Source organism: Vulpes lagopus, chromosome 10, assembly GCF_018345385.1.
Source record: "Vulpes lagopus strain Blue_001 chromosome 10, ASM1834538v1, whole genome shotgun sequence".
Taxonomy (NCBI): domain Eukaryota; kingdom Metazoa; phylum Chordata; class Mammalia; order Carnivora; family Canidae; genus Vulpes; species Vulpes lagopus.
In genome coordinates, this window is record NC_054833.1 from 62,328,960 (window position 1) to 62,346,173 (window position 17,214).

General features: G+C 41.6%; 1 protein-coding gene across 1 annotated transcript in view; it reads left to right on the top strand.

Moving 5' to 3' along the window:
* The window catches only part of DNAH9 (dynein axonemal heavy chain 9), a 335,073-nt gene that overhangs the window by 188,622 nt on the left and 129,237 nt on the right, over positions 1-17,214 (top strand). The window contains exons 44-45 of the mRNA XM_041771484.1: positions 8,134-8,296; positions 10,299-10,422. Coding sequence (XP_041627418.1) covers positions 8,134-8,296; positions 10,299-10,422 — 287 coding nt within the window. The remainder of the gene's footprint in view (positions 1-8,133; positions 8,297-10,298; positions 10,423-17,214) is intronic.

Here is a 17,214-nt window from a genome sequence, read left to right on the forward strand (position 1 = left end):
AACTACCTGAGTGCTTGGACCAGCTTCCCTCCTCAACCATATCTTTCTTCATGGTGGGCATCTGTGTATCACCTGGTCCTTCTGCTCCCTGGCCTCATTAGCTTCAGGGGTCATTTCCTCTATTGCCTCTCAGGCACACACTCTCATGTTCCTACCCTAGAATTTCTGTCATCAGAGATGAACCCATCTCCACAAGCCTACTCTCTGACATGTACCTCCTACCCTTCCACTCATCTGCTCTGTTTTTTTTATTCCAGATATTCTTTCTTTACCTGGTTTTATTGAGATAGAATTGAGATACATCTAACATTGTATTAGTTTAAGGTGGACAACATCATGATCTGACATAGGTGTAAAATACAAAATGGTTACCACAGTAAGATTAACAGCCATTCACAGGTTACGGGGTTTGTTTGTTTGTTTTCCATTGTGATGAGAATTTTAAGATCTGTTCTTGTAGCAACTTTCAAATATATGATATGGTATTGTTAACTATAGTCATTGTGTTCTACATTACATCCCCAAAACTTATTTATCTTATATCTCATATTTTGTTCCTTTTGACCACCTTTATGTAATTCCTCAGCCCCATTCCCCCACCTCTGGCAACTAAAAATCTGATCTGTTTCTATGTGTGTTTGTTGTGTTTCTTTTTTCTTTTTCTTTTCTTTTCTTTTCTTTTTTTTTTTTTTGGATTCCATATATAAGTAAGATCCATATAGTATTCGTCTTTCTCTGTCTGACTTTCTCTATCTCTGACTATCTCACTTCAAGGTCCTTCCATATTTTCCCAAATAAAAATACTCCAGTTACTCTTAAACTTCATCAAGACTTCATTTCATGAAGCCAACCACTTTCTCAGACTCCTTCACCCTTCTACCTACCATGTTTTTGCTATCCTCAACCACCATAAACTTCGTCATCCTGTTACAAGCTCCACTAACTTTCCTGGCCTTACGTTCATGTGGCTTAACCCCATTCTAGTTAATCCCAACTGTCTTATTCCACACCTGGTCCCAACCCTCTGAAGATTGTTGCAGAAAAGCCACCACCATTTGGGCTTGGTGTGCTTCAGATTTTCAGCCACATATATCACATGGGCCCTTGACTTGGCTGGAAACCCACCTCCACTACTGTGGGCAGTTTGCTCTCTTACCCTGCCTGTGGTGATTGCATTCCACATTTTTTCTTCTTTTATCAAGCTTCTAGTTCCCATCTCTCTTTTTACCATTAATGAGCACATCTCTTACTTCACTGAGGTCGTGAAAGCAGCCAGAAGAGAATTCTCTTTCCCTGCCATCAAATCTAACAGCCCATCTGCATCCCACCTGCATGCCACCCACAAGTTGTATCTTCTCTACTATTTCAGTACATAAACCTTCTCTGTTCCTACCTAAGGCCAATCCCTCCATGTACATCCTGGATCTGATCTCTTAGCATCTTCTTAGTGACTTGACTCCTTCCTGAAGTTAAATTATTCATTCTCCCTCCTCCTTTCTTTCCCCTCTTGTCCCATCATCATTACTTGAGTAATTTCTATCATATGTATCTACCTACAAACATGCCATATTATTATTATCAAAGGTAATAAACAATTCCTTCACTCTCACATCATCTTCATCTCCTACACCATTTCTTTTTTGCTTCCGTTCACAGCAAACTCATCAAAATTGTTGTCTATACTTGTCATTCTTTCTCACTTCTCATTCTCTTATTGATCCATTTCTTACCAATTGAACAAAGAAGCTTTTTTTTCCAATCATCACAGAGCCCCTTCTTGCTAAAGTCAGTTGTCACGCTGGGTCCTCACCTTATATAACTTGACTGCCCTGCTGCATTTGTCATGATTAATCACTCTGTTTACATACATACATACATCCCCCCATTCATCCACCCACCCACCAATCCACCCATCCATCCATCCATCCATCCATCCATCCATCCAACACATATCTATGGGTTAGGCATACTTTGAGTGCAGGGACCTTTGTTTTATTCACTGCTAGATCCCTAATACCTAGGACAGTGTCTGGAACATAGCAGGTACTTAACAAAAATTCTTAGCATGTCATTTAGGGTAAATGACATAGAGGAAAAACAGAAGGAAGGGTGGAAGGGTGCCGGTGAGAGTGGGGAGGGTGTTGATTGCAATTCTAAATAGAGCAGTCAGGAAGACCTCTCTGGAAGGGCAACATTCGATGTGGCATGTAGGCTACCCTGAATACAGAACTCACCATGGGCCTGGTGTGTAGACCTCTGCATACATCACTTCATTTAGCCTTTACAAAAACCCTGAAGAAAGTAGAGTCTGCTCTTATACCTATATTATAAATGAGGAGGCTATAACCCAGAGATATGGGAGAAGTTGCCTAGCACCACACACCCCAGAAATATGCAAGCCAAAGCTTACACTTGCACACTGTGGCTCCAGTGGGTTCGCCCTCAGCCATCACACTGTGGTGCTTCCTTGTCTGCATTTCCATCTTTCCCGATCCAGTGTGAGCTCCTTGTGTGCAGACTCAGTCTTGCCCACCGCTGAATCCCCAAAACAGTGTCTGGTGCATACCAGGTGGCCAGGACCAGCATCTGGGGACATCTGTTCACAAACCTCAGAAAATTTCAGTGAGCATTTTCCTTCCTTTTAAACAGCTATCAGACCCTGTGTCATAGTCTTGGAATTGAGACAAATCTCTGTCCTTTCAGGATAAATTAAATTTGGGAGAAGAGCAAGTGATTCGGTCAATGCATTTTCCAACATGGGTGATCAAACTAATACTGTTTTTAGGAAAAAATAAGGCTGTGAAGACTGGCTTGTCTCCCAAGGCTCCTTAACAGGCTCTGAAGATGGTTTTCAGAGAGAAGCCTGAGCTGCATTAGCAATGGCAAAATAACTGGAATAATGAACTGCCTCGAGGGGAGGCAGTTCTCAAGATTAAAGTATATTTGGGCATATAATTTCATGTACGCTTGTTTAAAAACATCAGTTCCCCATGACATTGTCTTTGCATTGCCTTCCTCTTCCCTCCTCATCTATCCCCTTCTGCCCCCTTCTGTCCCTTCTCTTCCCCTCCCCCCCAATCCTGTCCCCTGGGGCCTCTTGACCCTCTGCTACCTCTACCAGACACATAGAGCAGAAGCACCCCCCTTATGCCAGAAAATGGAATGTCTACCAACAATGAGAAACATAAGACCTAAGAGTGACAGAAGATTCATGGCCTCATGTCACTGCCCACGATACCCGAGGCAGAGAGGATTCTTTCCAGGGAGGTCCAACTTCTGATACCCAGGGTGGGAGCAGGGTGAGGCAGAGCAGGATGGAGGCTGTAGCACCCCTCGGGAACCCATAGGGCTGGTCGAGGGGCCAAGATAAGGGTATATGTTCATAGGTGCAATGAGGCTTATGCTCTTTTGTTTGTTTGTTTGTTTGTTTACAATTCTATATTTTCACTGGGTCTTTTTTTTTTTTTTTTGGAGTTCAATTTGCCAACATATAGCATAACACCCAGTGCTCATCCCACCAAGTGCCCCCCTCAGTGCCCGTCACCCAGTCACCCCAATTCCCCACCCACCTCCCTTTCCACTACCCCTTGTTTGTTTCCCAGAGTTAGGTGTCTCTCATGTTTTGTCACCCTCACTGATATTTTCACTCATTTTCTTGTTTTGATTTTATCATCTGGCTCTTTCTTCTTACCACATGAGTTCTTAGCCAGCTCTCTGGTCTGCTAATTTTTCCTGCTGCTTTTATGCTGAACCCAACCGTGGAGCACTGAGTAGGGGTTATGGGCACAGGTTCTAGAGACAGAGCCAGACCCACATTCAAATCCTGGGTCTGCCACTCATTGGCTGTGGTGTTCTGCAGAGGACACTGAACTTCCCTGAGCTGCAGTTTCCTCCTCTGGGAAGTGAGGATAATGAGAATGTCTATGTTGTAGGGTTGTTGCTATGTGTGCACAGTACTTCATGCTTAACGAGCAGTCCATAGATGCTAGGCTTTTTCTTTGTGCTGTTGTGTCCTTCATGGTACCATTTTGCTCTCTTGCTGATTTTCTTCACCATTCCAGCAAATTCTTATTCTGCGTTTCCTTAAAGTTTCACACCAATTCTTTTCCCCTGCTTTTGGCATAATCCTTATCTTTTTGCTTTGTTTATTGGCTCCCACAGAGATTGTTCTGCCTTTTCTGTTCTCTTAGCATCACTTAACAAAAAAGGAACATTAGATGTACTTATCTTGTGCCCCTTCCTTTGTGTATCTTATCCATTCTCTAGGGCATGTGTGTGCACATGTGTGTGCATATGTACACATGTACATATGCATATGTATGCACATATGTGTGTGCATACATACATGTTTGCACACATGTATGCATGTGTGTGCTTTTGTAGCCCTCAATAAGCCTCCTTCCTCCAGCTGTGCTGTGGTACATCTTTAGCTTTTGTTTTTAATCTCACAGGAATTCAGTAATGGGCTTAACTTAGACTGCACTGGTTTTCTCGCCCAGGAGCCCTTCAGAATATTGATCTTTTTTTTAAATTTTGTAATTTGAATGCAGAGTCCTTTGCCCTCGTCAGAGGTTGTTAATGAATCCCCAGCTGGAGTCCAGTGCTGACAGTTGCAGACTGAACCATTCTTCTCTGGGAACTTCAGAACTAATGATGCATTTCCCATTTAGATAATGAATAGCAGGAACCGTGTTAAACTGAGTTCAGGCCTTCCAGAATAGAGAGGGTGTGGGGTGGCCCAGAGAACCCAGGTGAACTTCTCCTCCAAAGAGAACCCAGATGCCTTAGCACCTCAGTTTCTCTTTTATCCTTGGAGTCCAGCACCCCCTAATATAGACACAAAACTGCTGAGTCCTTCTCCTAGCATAATGTGTAATTGTGTACATCCTCCCAGATGTGATGCTGACTATAAGGTACGTGTTCTGTTTCAGTTTAACCAAAATTTATTGACTACCTTCAATGTGATGGGACTATAGAGGATACAAGATGAGTATACACACTCTCCTGATGCCTCAAAACTAGGATTTAATAAGGGAGCCAGAGAAAGTGTAAATCTATCTGATACAAAACAGAGTCAAAGTATCCCAATTAAATAATTATAAAGGGGAAAAGCAAAACCATAAAAGAACTAAGCATAGGTCAGTAAATAATGCCTAAATACTTTGGGGAGTTAATTTTCACTACAAAAAGTTAGTGACTTACAATTTTAAATCCAGAAAGCCAGAATTTTCTACACATCCAAAAACACATTAAAACTGAGAGGTGAAAGTGACAAATTGGAGGGATGTTTCAGAACACACCTAAAGGGGTCTTACAAATCTAGAACAGTTAAGAAGTAGGCATTCGGGGCACCTAGCTGGCACAGAGAGGAGCATGTGACTCTTGACCTCAGGGTCATGAGCTCAAGTCCCATGCTGAGTATAGAGATTACTTAAATAAATAAAACTTTTTTAAAAAGAGGGCAATGGACATGAAAAGGAAATTAATAAAATAAAAAATAGGGATCCCTGGGTGGCGCAGCGGTTTGGCGCCTGCCTTTGGCCCAGGGCACGATCCTGGAGACCCGGATCGAATCCCACGTCGGGCTCCCGGTGCATGGAGCCTGCTTCTCCCTCTGCCTGTGTCTCTGCCTCTCTCTCTCTCTCTCTGTGACTATCATAAATTAAAAAAAAAAAATAAAAAAAAATAAAATAAAATAAAAAATATATACTTAATCATAAATGTGTTTAATTCCCTAGATATCAAGAAATAAAATTTGAAATCATATTTTCAACCATTCAATTGGCAAAAAATTAAAAATATATATATATAAGACACAGTGTTAACAAGAGTGGGGCCCAGACTCTTCCTACCTGCTAGTAGGTGGGCATTATTGACTTAACCTGCACTCCTACTAGGGTTTCCTTCTTAGTAGCAAATATATCTCACAGAAGAGAAGAGGCATTGAGGACCCACAAACATTTAGTTTACTGATTCTGCTTATGACCCAGTCATATCAGACCCAGTGTATGTCAGAAATGTGCAATAGTAAGAAAACTCAAGCCACAGGTCAAGAGGAGCCCTGTAACAGCCTACATGCTCATATTTTGTTGATGTGTCAAGTCCCACTCATCCAAACTCTCCCCACCCCACCCCAGCCCTTCCTCTAAATTGGTATAACTGCCCTTAAGTTGTTCTATCCACCAATTGCCTTTTGCTTAATGTGAATGTGTTATTTGTCATCATAATACCATTAACACAAGGCAGACACAAGACTGTAGCCTACACAGTTTAATCTCAGATGTATGCTCTACTCTGATTGTTTGACTCCACCTGCATTCTTGTTCTGCTCATTTCTTCAGTTCCAAGGTCACTGACACCTGTCATTTCGTCCCCCTTATCCATTTCTTCACAGTGGCTTGATCACTGTGCTATGTGTTCACAAGTTTTCTGACTTAACACATTCTAATTAAACTCACACAATCTAACATGGTCTCACCCTTCAAAATACTAGACCCGAAAACAAAAAAAAAAAGAAAGAAAAAATATACTAGACCCGCCATTTGATCAATTCTACCCAAGAAGTTGATAAATTGGTGCCATCATTCTGGGAGGTAGCTTTTCAATATGTTTCAAGAGCCATAAAAATTGTCTTACTGTTTGACTTGGCAGTGTTTCTTTTAGGAATCTGTCCTGTGGACGTGATGACAGAGAGAACGAAAAATATTTACATAGCATTATTTATTACTGGAAAATGTTGGAAACAACTTAAATATCCAATAGCAGGCTATTGCAGACAAGGAATTTATTCTGTTGTTCCACATTAAAAGCATGGCTTAGCTAGTAATCAGTGGTGTAGGAAAATATTAGAATATTGCTAAATGGAAAAGTGATTTCAAAACACTGGTTAGTATACAATGTGAACACAATTTTGAAAATAGGATAGATATATATCAAACTTTCAGATGTAATAAGTGTATATACCCACATATATACACTTGTAAACACACAGACTCTAGGGAAAAGTCCAGAAGGGCATAGATTTAATGTCAGTCGTGTTCATTGCTGTCCAGTAAGTAGAATCATAAGTATTTCTGTATTTTGTGCAATGAGTAGTTATTGTTTTTTTTAAGGCTTATTTATTTATTTATTCATGAGAGACACACAGAGAGAGGCAGAGACATAGGCAGAGGGAGAAGCAGAACCCTTGCGGGGAGCCAATGTGGGACTCGATCCCAGGACTCTGGGATCATGACCTGAGCCAAAGGCAGACACTCAACCACTGAGCCACCCAGATGCCCAGTTATTGTTTTTAAGATGAGAAAAGAGAGTAGGAGTTATTTTTATAAAGAATGTAGTTACTTTACATAAGGTACATACATAGCTCTAAAAGGAATGAAGAACCTGGAGAAGAGTCTATGGACAGCCTGATGTAGGAACAGCATTTGAAGGCTTGGTGAGACAGGGGGTGGAGGGTCTTCTGCAGGATGTAGTCTAAGCCCAGGGCCTGGGAATCTTTCCTCATTGCTGGGCAGGAATATGGGTACTGAGAGAGCCAAATATAGCTAAAAGGGGATGAATCCAGAAGCCAAGGAAGTGGGTGTCTTACAGGTTGACACAAAGAACCTACATTCATTACAAGGGCATCAATGTCCAGGGTTCTCTGTTATTCTGCTGACTTGAATTTTACTTCTCTCTTTAGAGGAACAAATAGTTCTGTTCCTGCTGGTTCTTTGGCCTCCCTTGAATTTTTTCTTCACTTTTCTCTCTTTCTTGCCCCCTTGTCTTGCCTAAAAGCACAAGTAGGTGAGGCAAAGTGCTGTGGGAGGTATGACAGAGTCAGGCTCAGCTTGGGGAGAGGCTAGAGGGTGAGTCGGGGTCCCCTCCAGTCCTGCCTGGCTGCCATGAACTCTTCCTCCACTATCACTAGTTCACTTGCCACCAGCTTTGGCTTTTAGCAAAAAGCAGGAGGGACTTCCACCCATTTGGGCAAGAAGGTGAGGCCAGGTCTGGGGACAATTTAACTCCTGTTTCCTGCTGCTCAGCCCACGACATGCCTCCAAACAAGGTTCTAGTTCTCACTTGGACCATGGCACCTGCTCCTCATAGAGGAAAGTCTGATCAAAGCCACGTGCCTCTGCTCCTTCTCTGCAGCTGTCACATCAACCGCATCTTGGAGTCTCCACGGGGAAATGCTCTGTTGGTTGGTGTGGGTGGGAGCGGCAAGCAGAGTCTGACAAGGCTTGCGGCTTTCATCAGCTCCATGGATGTATTCCAGATCACACTGCGGAAAGGCTACCAGATCCAGGACTTCAAGGTAAGAAACAGCTCCCCCTCCAATCACCCACAGCTCCCTGTCACCCTTCATTAGCTCTTCGCTCCCCTTGCTCAGAACCGCCCCCCCCCCATGAGGGACTGGCCATTCCCTTCTTCAGTTTTGGGCTGGTGACACAAGGGGCTCTTTTCTCATTAGACCCAGGCATGCATTTGTAAAACCTCTGCTACTTCAGCTCCATCTTCATAGCCTTGGCTTTCACCAGATCAGAGGCACATCTCTGTCAAATTTAGCACCCAGCTCCCTCACAGCTGTGGTAGACTTTGAAGGAATTCTGACAGTCTGCCCAAGTTCTGTAAGAAATTCATATTTTAGAAGATAGTTCCAGTAACCACCAGGTAGTGGGAGCTGACATTTCTGGTTCCAGACATTAAGCACTTAGCAGCCATGCTGCATGCTCTGGAAAGGGGGAAAAGGCATTTATACGATCTTCAGAGGTCACTGAAGCCCCCTCCCTTTTGTGCCTGCCTACAGCTGTGGCAAGGTCAGGAGTCCTGATGTAATTTCCACCAGGATGCTGCACTTGCTGTCCCTAGGAGAATTCCAGCCAGCATGGAGCCAGACCTACCCACTTGCTTAATAATCTCTCAGCCAGGGGTGCTCACTGCTCTGAAACCACAGCTCAGCCTCTCAATGACTGGCTGGATCTAAGGTCATACACGAGTTTCATGTTAGACCAATCTTCAGTGGTCAAAAAAAAATAAAAGGAGTAAACAAGATAGTGCATATGAGAATTACCTACTTACAGAATGATCTAAGACATTAGTGTATTAGGTTCTCAACCTCAGCTATACACCGGAATCCCCTTCAAATAATGCTGACACCTGCATCCCCCTCCAGAAATTTGGGCTTAACCAGTCTGAGAAATGGCCTGGGCATCAAGACTTTTCAAAGCATCTCCCAGATGGTTCCCGTGAGAGTTGAGAAACGTTATCTTAGCTAATTCTGTAAATGCATAAGGTTGAGAACGGTTGATATTAAAAGAAGTTCACTAACTTTAAAGGGGAATTATATATAGGACATGAAAAAAGCTTTGCTGTAAGAAAATGCATGAGGCTCTCAAAATGAGCTTTGAGTGGTACAAGCGAGAAGAGCAAGATCAGGGGACTGATGGCTGAGCTTTGTGAGAGGGATAGAGATTGAACCAAGATTGACTAAGCTGGGAAAATTCGGGGCTTGGCATCCTAGCCTAAAACTTCATCCACCTGCAATTTTGAATGGATATAATTTCCTAACAGATGATCTTGTGTGTGTGTGTGTGTGCGTGTTCCCTAGTATATGTTATTCCAAAACAAAGCTTTTGCTGGAGAGAGTCATGAGAACACAAGACACTGTTAGCATAAGACACATTCATCATCTGGATCAGTAGCCCCAAATACGTGAATCTCCTGTCAAGACCAAGAGCAATTGCTTGCCTTCTGGGGCAGGTCATTCACTTGTATGATGATATAAGTAACACAGATGAACAGGGACTATCTCTGTCCCTTTGGAAATCTGTTACCTCTTTGCACAAAGCAGGAGCTCCAGAAGCTCATACAGGAGCCACAGTGTTTGTATGATTTAAAAATCATCAATGTTTAATTTTACTTGTCCACCTCTATTGGGATTGAGACCATATTTCCCTACTTGTCAGTACAAAATAGCACTCCTTCCTAACTTTCCATTGCTGTTTTGCTTTGTTTCCCATTAAAGTAGATGAGGAAATGGTCCCATTCCTAAAGAGTAGGTTTGGGACCTCTTTCAATAAGTCTATCTTGGGATCCCTGGGTGGTGCAGCGGTTTGGTGCCAGCCTTTGGCCCAGGGCACGATCCTGGAGACCCGGGATCGAATCCCACATTGGGCTCCCGGTGCATGGAGCCTGCTTCTCCCTCTGCCTATGTCTCTGCCTCTCTCTCTCTCTCTCTGTGACTATCATAAATAAATAAAAATTAAAAAAAATAAGTCTATCTTCCCAAAGATCTCTAATATTGATAAGTTTTACAGATGGACCTGGCCAGTTTGTGTCTGAAAGCTGGGGTGAAGAATCTCAGCACAGTGTTTCTCATGACCGACGCCCAAGTGGCTGATGAGAAGTTCCTTGTGCTCATCAATGATCTCCTGGCATCTGGTAAGAAACCCTTTGCACTTGAATGTAGATTCCCCCTGGAGTCAGAGTCATCCCAAAGTGCTCCAAGATCCAGAGAACTAGTTCCTGATAGAGGACTGGTTCTTTAAGACCCTTCTAGGATCAGTGATGTGCCTTATCCTTTCATTGCAAACAGACAGTAATCTTGGGGCTCTCTTACTGGAACTAGATCTGATCATTGGGAAAAAAACATGTTAAGGGTCTGCTGAGCTCAGAGAGAAGGTACTATTCCCTTCCCATATTCAAGACAGAGAGAAACTAGAATGTGTGCAGTATTTCAGGTATATTAGATATTGGCAAGAAGATACACAGAGAATTTGCACACACAAAGCTTACACAATAGGGCAATATTAGGCTGCTAATTTAGTCAAGGATTCAGAACCTGATGCAAGCAAAGTAGAAGCAATAGAAAATGTAGAATATCTCTAAAATGGTTTTCCTCGGTTTCCAAAAATCTGTCAACCATCCTGGGGCTCTGTCAGTAAAATATAGGACTTCATTGGAAAGTTCAGTTGTGACACTTTACTATCCTTATTTATTTAGGAATTATATCAACCATTCTGGGTAAAAAAAATTACACACACACACACACACACATGCATATATATAAACATAACCTGATATATATATAAGTATATATACCCAAGAGTACAAGACAATAGAGGACTTGAATTATGCATTTACAGAAATGGGAGGTGTGTGTTTTTGCATTTATATTAATTAAACCTAGAATATGCTTTCCTGGCTCTTAAACCAAATTTGGCATCTGCAAAACTACCTCTTCATCTGGATTAAGAACAGAGTCAATGCACAGATGTTCCAGAACAAAATTTCTGCCTCTAGCTTTTCAGCATTTGAAAGCCCTGGTATCCACAGTCCACCCCCTTGACTAGCTAACTGAATGCTTTTTAGTTTATGAAATCCAGAACCGTGATCACAGCATATTTCTCCATAGTCTGTCCCATGCAATCCCTAGCAATGTCACTGCTTCTAATCATTGTCTGCTTCAAATTTTGTTCGCTTATACTCTAGGTCATTTTTCCATCACCCATGAAGAGCCGCTGGTCCCTGGTCCTGATCATGTACTAACAGGCTCTATGTGCAATCTTTGGATTGCTTCTGATGAGGATTAGAGTCCCAGGGTCCTTACTGTGCTGTCTGTAAGCATTATACTGATTTCTACTACAAAGTTACTTTATATACGGAAGTTTACCTTACTAGCTCCTATTCCTTTTATTCTCCAACCCAATACATTTTCTTTATTCTAAATACTGTCTTAACATCCTACCACTTTCCTCAGCAGTATTTTATTACAACGTTGCCTCATCTTTTATTTTACTAAATAATGAGGTGTCCAACAGTGCTCCCACCTTGTGCCCTAAAGTTTAATTTCTAAAACAATCCAAAAAGGTAAAATTGTGCTTCCAAAAACTTATGGCCTTGGACATGTTGCCAGCCTCACTCTGTATTTTGGTTGGCTTCATTCCAGCCAGGTCACCTTCTCCTAAAATAATGTCTGAGACACAGAAATTTATATGCATTCACCAATTGAAATTTTATTTATCAATTAAGTATTTTTAATTTTTCATTTAGAAGACAACTTTCTCAAGTTTAAATGAATTTCTGAAGCCCTGCCCAGTGAAAGTATAATGTAATCAGCTTGCTCCAAGGTCATGAAGTTTCAAGTTCATATTTCTCCTTTAAGTCTTCTATATAAAAATAAGATTTACATACACCCATTAAAATGGAGATGAACTTAGAAGTAATACTTCTCTGATATTCCTCTCTTTGTTCTTAGCCACTTTGACAGGGAGAACTAGAGCATATCTTAGTTCTAATTTTTCCTGTCAAATAAATAATTTGCTAGAAATTAATTGACTGCCAGTCCAGAGAGGGCTTCAGGAATTCCTCAGGACCTCCCCACCCCCTTCATTTTTCAATTTTGTGGGGTTATGCAATCATTCCACTCTTGGATAACACAGGGCAGACTGTGACACTGTATCAGGCTACCTTGCCATGAGCTCATCCCTCTCTAGTTATCCATAAGTCCTATTAGTTTAGAGATAGAGGTACAGTGAGTGTATTCCACTGATTCAACTCTCCCCCCAAAATATCCTCCTCCATATCCTACTAATCTGATGCCATAGGCTCTCTGGCTTCCTCTCACACTCCTTTGGCTCATTGTTTTATTCCTTGATTTCCTGATGCCATTTTCAAAATCAAACTCTAATGGTAATTCAGTGCTTGAATCCCACTTCTGACACCAACCAAACATTTCAGAACCTATCATTATGCCAATTGCATCTCAGTTGGATTACAGATTGACAGGAAGAAATCCTCCATGCCAAGTTTAAAAATTAAGTATAGTTCTTAGCTTAATTAGCAAAAGGTACATAATTGCCTAAGAAGTTGGGTGACCATACAGATCAGAAACAAAGGAAACATATCTTTGAATCACTTCTCTCGGCTGCCAGAGCCCCACCTTGGCATCATGTAGCTGCTGGTGAAACTATGTGTGAAAATCTAGTCCTTCCTGAATCTGATAAGTCCAGATTTTGCTATATCCTTATTGCCCTATTATAATAATTCCTGAAGAATGCACACTGGCCATCAAACCCAAGTATTTAAGAAATTCTTATAAAATATGTCTTCTCTTCATTCTTAAACCAAACTCAGAACCAGCAAGGCCCAATCCTAATTTCAAGGGAGGAAATGGAATAATTCCCTGGCTTTTTAGTACAGCACAACTGTCTCCAACTTTCACACATTCCAGAAAGTCCATTTTACTGCAGTCTAAGCTGAGACAACCTCATCTGCTCCAGGTGTGGTGTCTCTTCCTTTCCAAACTCTGCCAGGTTTCATACTTTATTTTGGGATCTTATGTTGGGATTTTCCTTCTGCTTTTCAAAAGGTTTAAATTTCCCTCCAAAGTTAACATTTCTCTTCCCTGGCCCAAACTAAATCACTTTCCATTTCTTCATATATTCAGTATCCACTTATTAAGCTCCCGTGTTCCAGTTGGTAAGTGCTGCACTCAAAGATGAGTATCATACACTCTTTATGTGGCACATCAAAATAGTTTTTAACCAACTGGGGCTCCCTTGTTAAAAAGTCCTGTGCCTCTCCATGTCTGAACCAAATTGTCCTTTTCATATGTGGGCCAGTATCCTGTCAGTATATAGAACATGAAAAGAACACCTCGTCATCCAGAATCCTAAAATGATTAGATCCAGAGTTGATGTGTTAGTAATCTTCACCCATCACATGAAATTTTGGAATGTGGGGGGGTGCATGGTGGCTCAGTGAGTTGAGCAGTTGACTTGATTTCAACTCAGGTCATGATCTCAGGGCTGTGAGATCAAGCACTACATTGGGCTTTGCACTGAGCATGGAGCTTGCTCACGATTCTCTCCATCTCCCTCTGCTCCTCCCCCCACTCATATGTGTGCTCACTCACTCTCTTTCTAAAAAAAGAAAAGAAAATTTGGAGTCTGGAAATATTCATAACAGACTTGCTATTGGATTGTTATTCTCCCATAAGACCCAGAACCACATATCCTGATGGGCCATTTTTGCTTTACATATATGGAGATCTGGCCCAGTCTCCCTGGAAAGAGAAAAGACAAAGTGTGGGACAAAAAGAGAAGCCATCCAGCATGCACCAGGTCCCCTGAGAATACTTATGATCTCCACCAGATATGTCCTCAAACCACAGATGTGGAAATTTAAATCAGCACCTGGTTGGCTCTCTGGCTACCAAACAGAAACCAAAGGATATGAATAATCATTCTTTCCTTTCCTTCACATGGTGCTAAATTTCCACATAAGTTATTGAGACTATGTCCCCGTGCATTCTCCTATATTACTGACCTCTCCATTATCATCTCTACCCAAGAGATAATCAACTGCCGCCCATTTTACCCCTTAGCTAGCCATTCCTGAATCCAAATCATAGCTATCATAACTACACCACTGGTCTTTTCATCTGTTGTTTCAACAAATGTAGACACTTCTTTTTTTTTTTAAAGATCTATTTATTTACTTGAGAGAGAGAAGGAGAGCACAAGTGGGGGAAGGATCAAAGAGACAGGAAGAGAAATCCTCAAGCAGATTCCCTGCTGAACACAGAGCCTGAAGTGGGGCTCAATCCCAAGATACTGAGATCATTATCTGAACCAAAACTGAGAGTCAAATGCTCAACCAACGGAGTTACCCAGACACTCCAATAAATATAGACACTTCTTAACTCATCCCCCACCTCCTAGGCAGTACTTCCTCTAATCCATTCTCCTCACTGCTTCCAAAAGGTCTTTCTAAAATAGTTTCTTCATTGGTTTCTAACTAAACGCAGGAGAAAAAATCCAAGAAAATACCCTGCTGTTGACCTGCTCTATGATCTAGTAATTCCTAACTCTCTGAAATAACACACTATACTTCCTTAACATCCTTATACTATTTCTTTTGAGCTTTATGCCCTCTCCTCCTTTGTCCGGATTAACTTCTATCCATAGCACAAAATTTATCTTGAGCATTCTCTCTCTAGAACATCTTCACTGATCACTGTCACCCCTAAGAGTGAGAAAAATCCCTCCACATTTCTACAGCACTCCATGCCTGCACACACCACCATTGTACTGAAACAGCATTGTAAATTTACAAAAGGCAGAGACTATATTGTCTGTCATCGGTTGATTTTTTTTGTTATTAAATAATATAGGGATACAAAAGGAAAATGATTAAGTAACTACTGCCCAATTTAGGAAATAAAACAATGCTGATAGAATTATAACCCTCCATCATTCATATTGTCAATAGTTACATCTCTGGTCCCATAATTAGTATTCATGAGGAATTTGTTGAACTAAGGTGTGTGATATCATGAGAATGATGTGCTGTCTTATGTATTAGATATCACTGTTGCACATGTGCTTTGAGATGGCTTTCAGGCATGCAGAGTGAGGTGCACAGGTCCTGAAACAGCCACCACACTCCCCTTCTCTCTTTCCCTTGAGGCCATAGAAATGTTCTGGAAAAATAGTAGATCTAGATGAGGCCAGAGCCTTACCTTAGCATCATCTGTTTTGTCATCAAGCTCCAACTAACAGAACCATCTAAAACTATAAGGATCTCCTCCCCCAGAAGCAGTTATGGCCTCTGAAAATCACACAGGAGCACAGAGAAGATGAGTCTGACTTGGAGAGTATCAGGGCACAATAATGATGGCACAAATTGGAGGCAGAAATAATGTTTCCCAAATTTTGGCCTTAGGAGGAAACCTTTCAAATATTTAAATAGGCTCTGCCTCTATTCACATCTCCAAATCCCCTCCACAGTTCAATCCCCTGCTCTTAGTAACTACCTATGTCACGCAGTAAATGACAGCTATATTGTCAGGAGAAATTGGAGGAACAACTTGAAGATACAGACTTTGCTCCCAAATCAGAGGCACTACGTTCCATCTGGGGACCTTCTTAAGGGCTCTTGGGACCTACTGGCAGACAGCAACATCCTTAGAGCACAGAGAAAGTCTCCAATGGCCTGGTGCTTTCAGCCTCTTAGCCCTATGGGTATCACATAAACCAGAGTAGCAAATTTGTTTTTCTATCCAGGGTCAGAAAGTGAATATCCTCAGTTTTATAGACCAGATAGTCTCTGTCACAGTTATGCAACTCTGTTGTTTTATTGGGAAAACAGCCATAGACAATATGTAAATGAGTGATTGTTGCTGTGACCAATAAAACTTTATTAATGAACAGTAAAATTCGAATCTCCTATAATTTTTACAAGTCATTAAGCATTATTATTTTAATTTTTTCAACCATTTAAAATTGTAAGAATCACTCTTAGCTTCCAGGCCGTGCACATAGAGGCAGCAGGCCAGATTAGCCTATAGACTATAATTGGACTTTCCATTTCAGGTATGTTATACATAAAACATCAACAGAACTGGGGCACCTGGGTAGCTCAGTAGGTTAAGTGTCTGCTTTGGCTAAGGTCATGATCACAGGGGACTGGTATCGAGTCCCGAATCGTGCTTCCTGCTCAGTAGGGAGTCACTGCTCATTCTCTCTCTCTCTCTCTCTCTCTCAAATAAATGAAATCTTAAAAAAAAAAAAAAAAGAAGAACCTAGGTCTCCCATATTTCGAATAATAAAAAGGCAAAGGATGCAGACCGTGCTATTACAGATGTTCTAAAACCAAAGAGGGGATGCCTGGGTGGCTCAGCGGTTGGGTGTCTGCCTTTGGCTCGGGCGTGATCCTGAGTTCCAGGATCAGGCTCCCTGCATGGAGTCTGCTTCTCCCTCTGCCTGTATCTCTGTCTCTCTCTGTCTCTCTGTCTCTCTGTCTCTGTCTCTCTCTCTCTCTCTCTCTCTCTCTGTGTGTGTGTGTGTCTCTCATGGATAAATAAGTAAAATCTTAAAAAAAAAAAAAAAAAAGAATGGAAGTCCTCGCAGGAGGGCTCTAAAGTTAACAGAGACAGGAATGCAGATTATCAGAGACGTGAGGGAGAAAAAAAAAAAGAATACAGACCAGCATAGACATGAAGGAAGAAGGAATACAGTCAACTCCTGAACCTGGATGAGTATGGGTCATGTCAACTCCATCTGAGTGTTGTTGCTCTTTTTAAAACTTCTCTAAACTCCTTAATTCCCAACATATGCTAAATACTATTTCATTTTCTTAGAGTTTCCTCTGACCTCTGTTTTTATCAAATGAGACAGAATGGGGTTGTTCCATTAATAAGACCTTAGTTTCAACAAGTTCTAGCTCAGA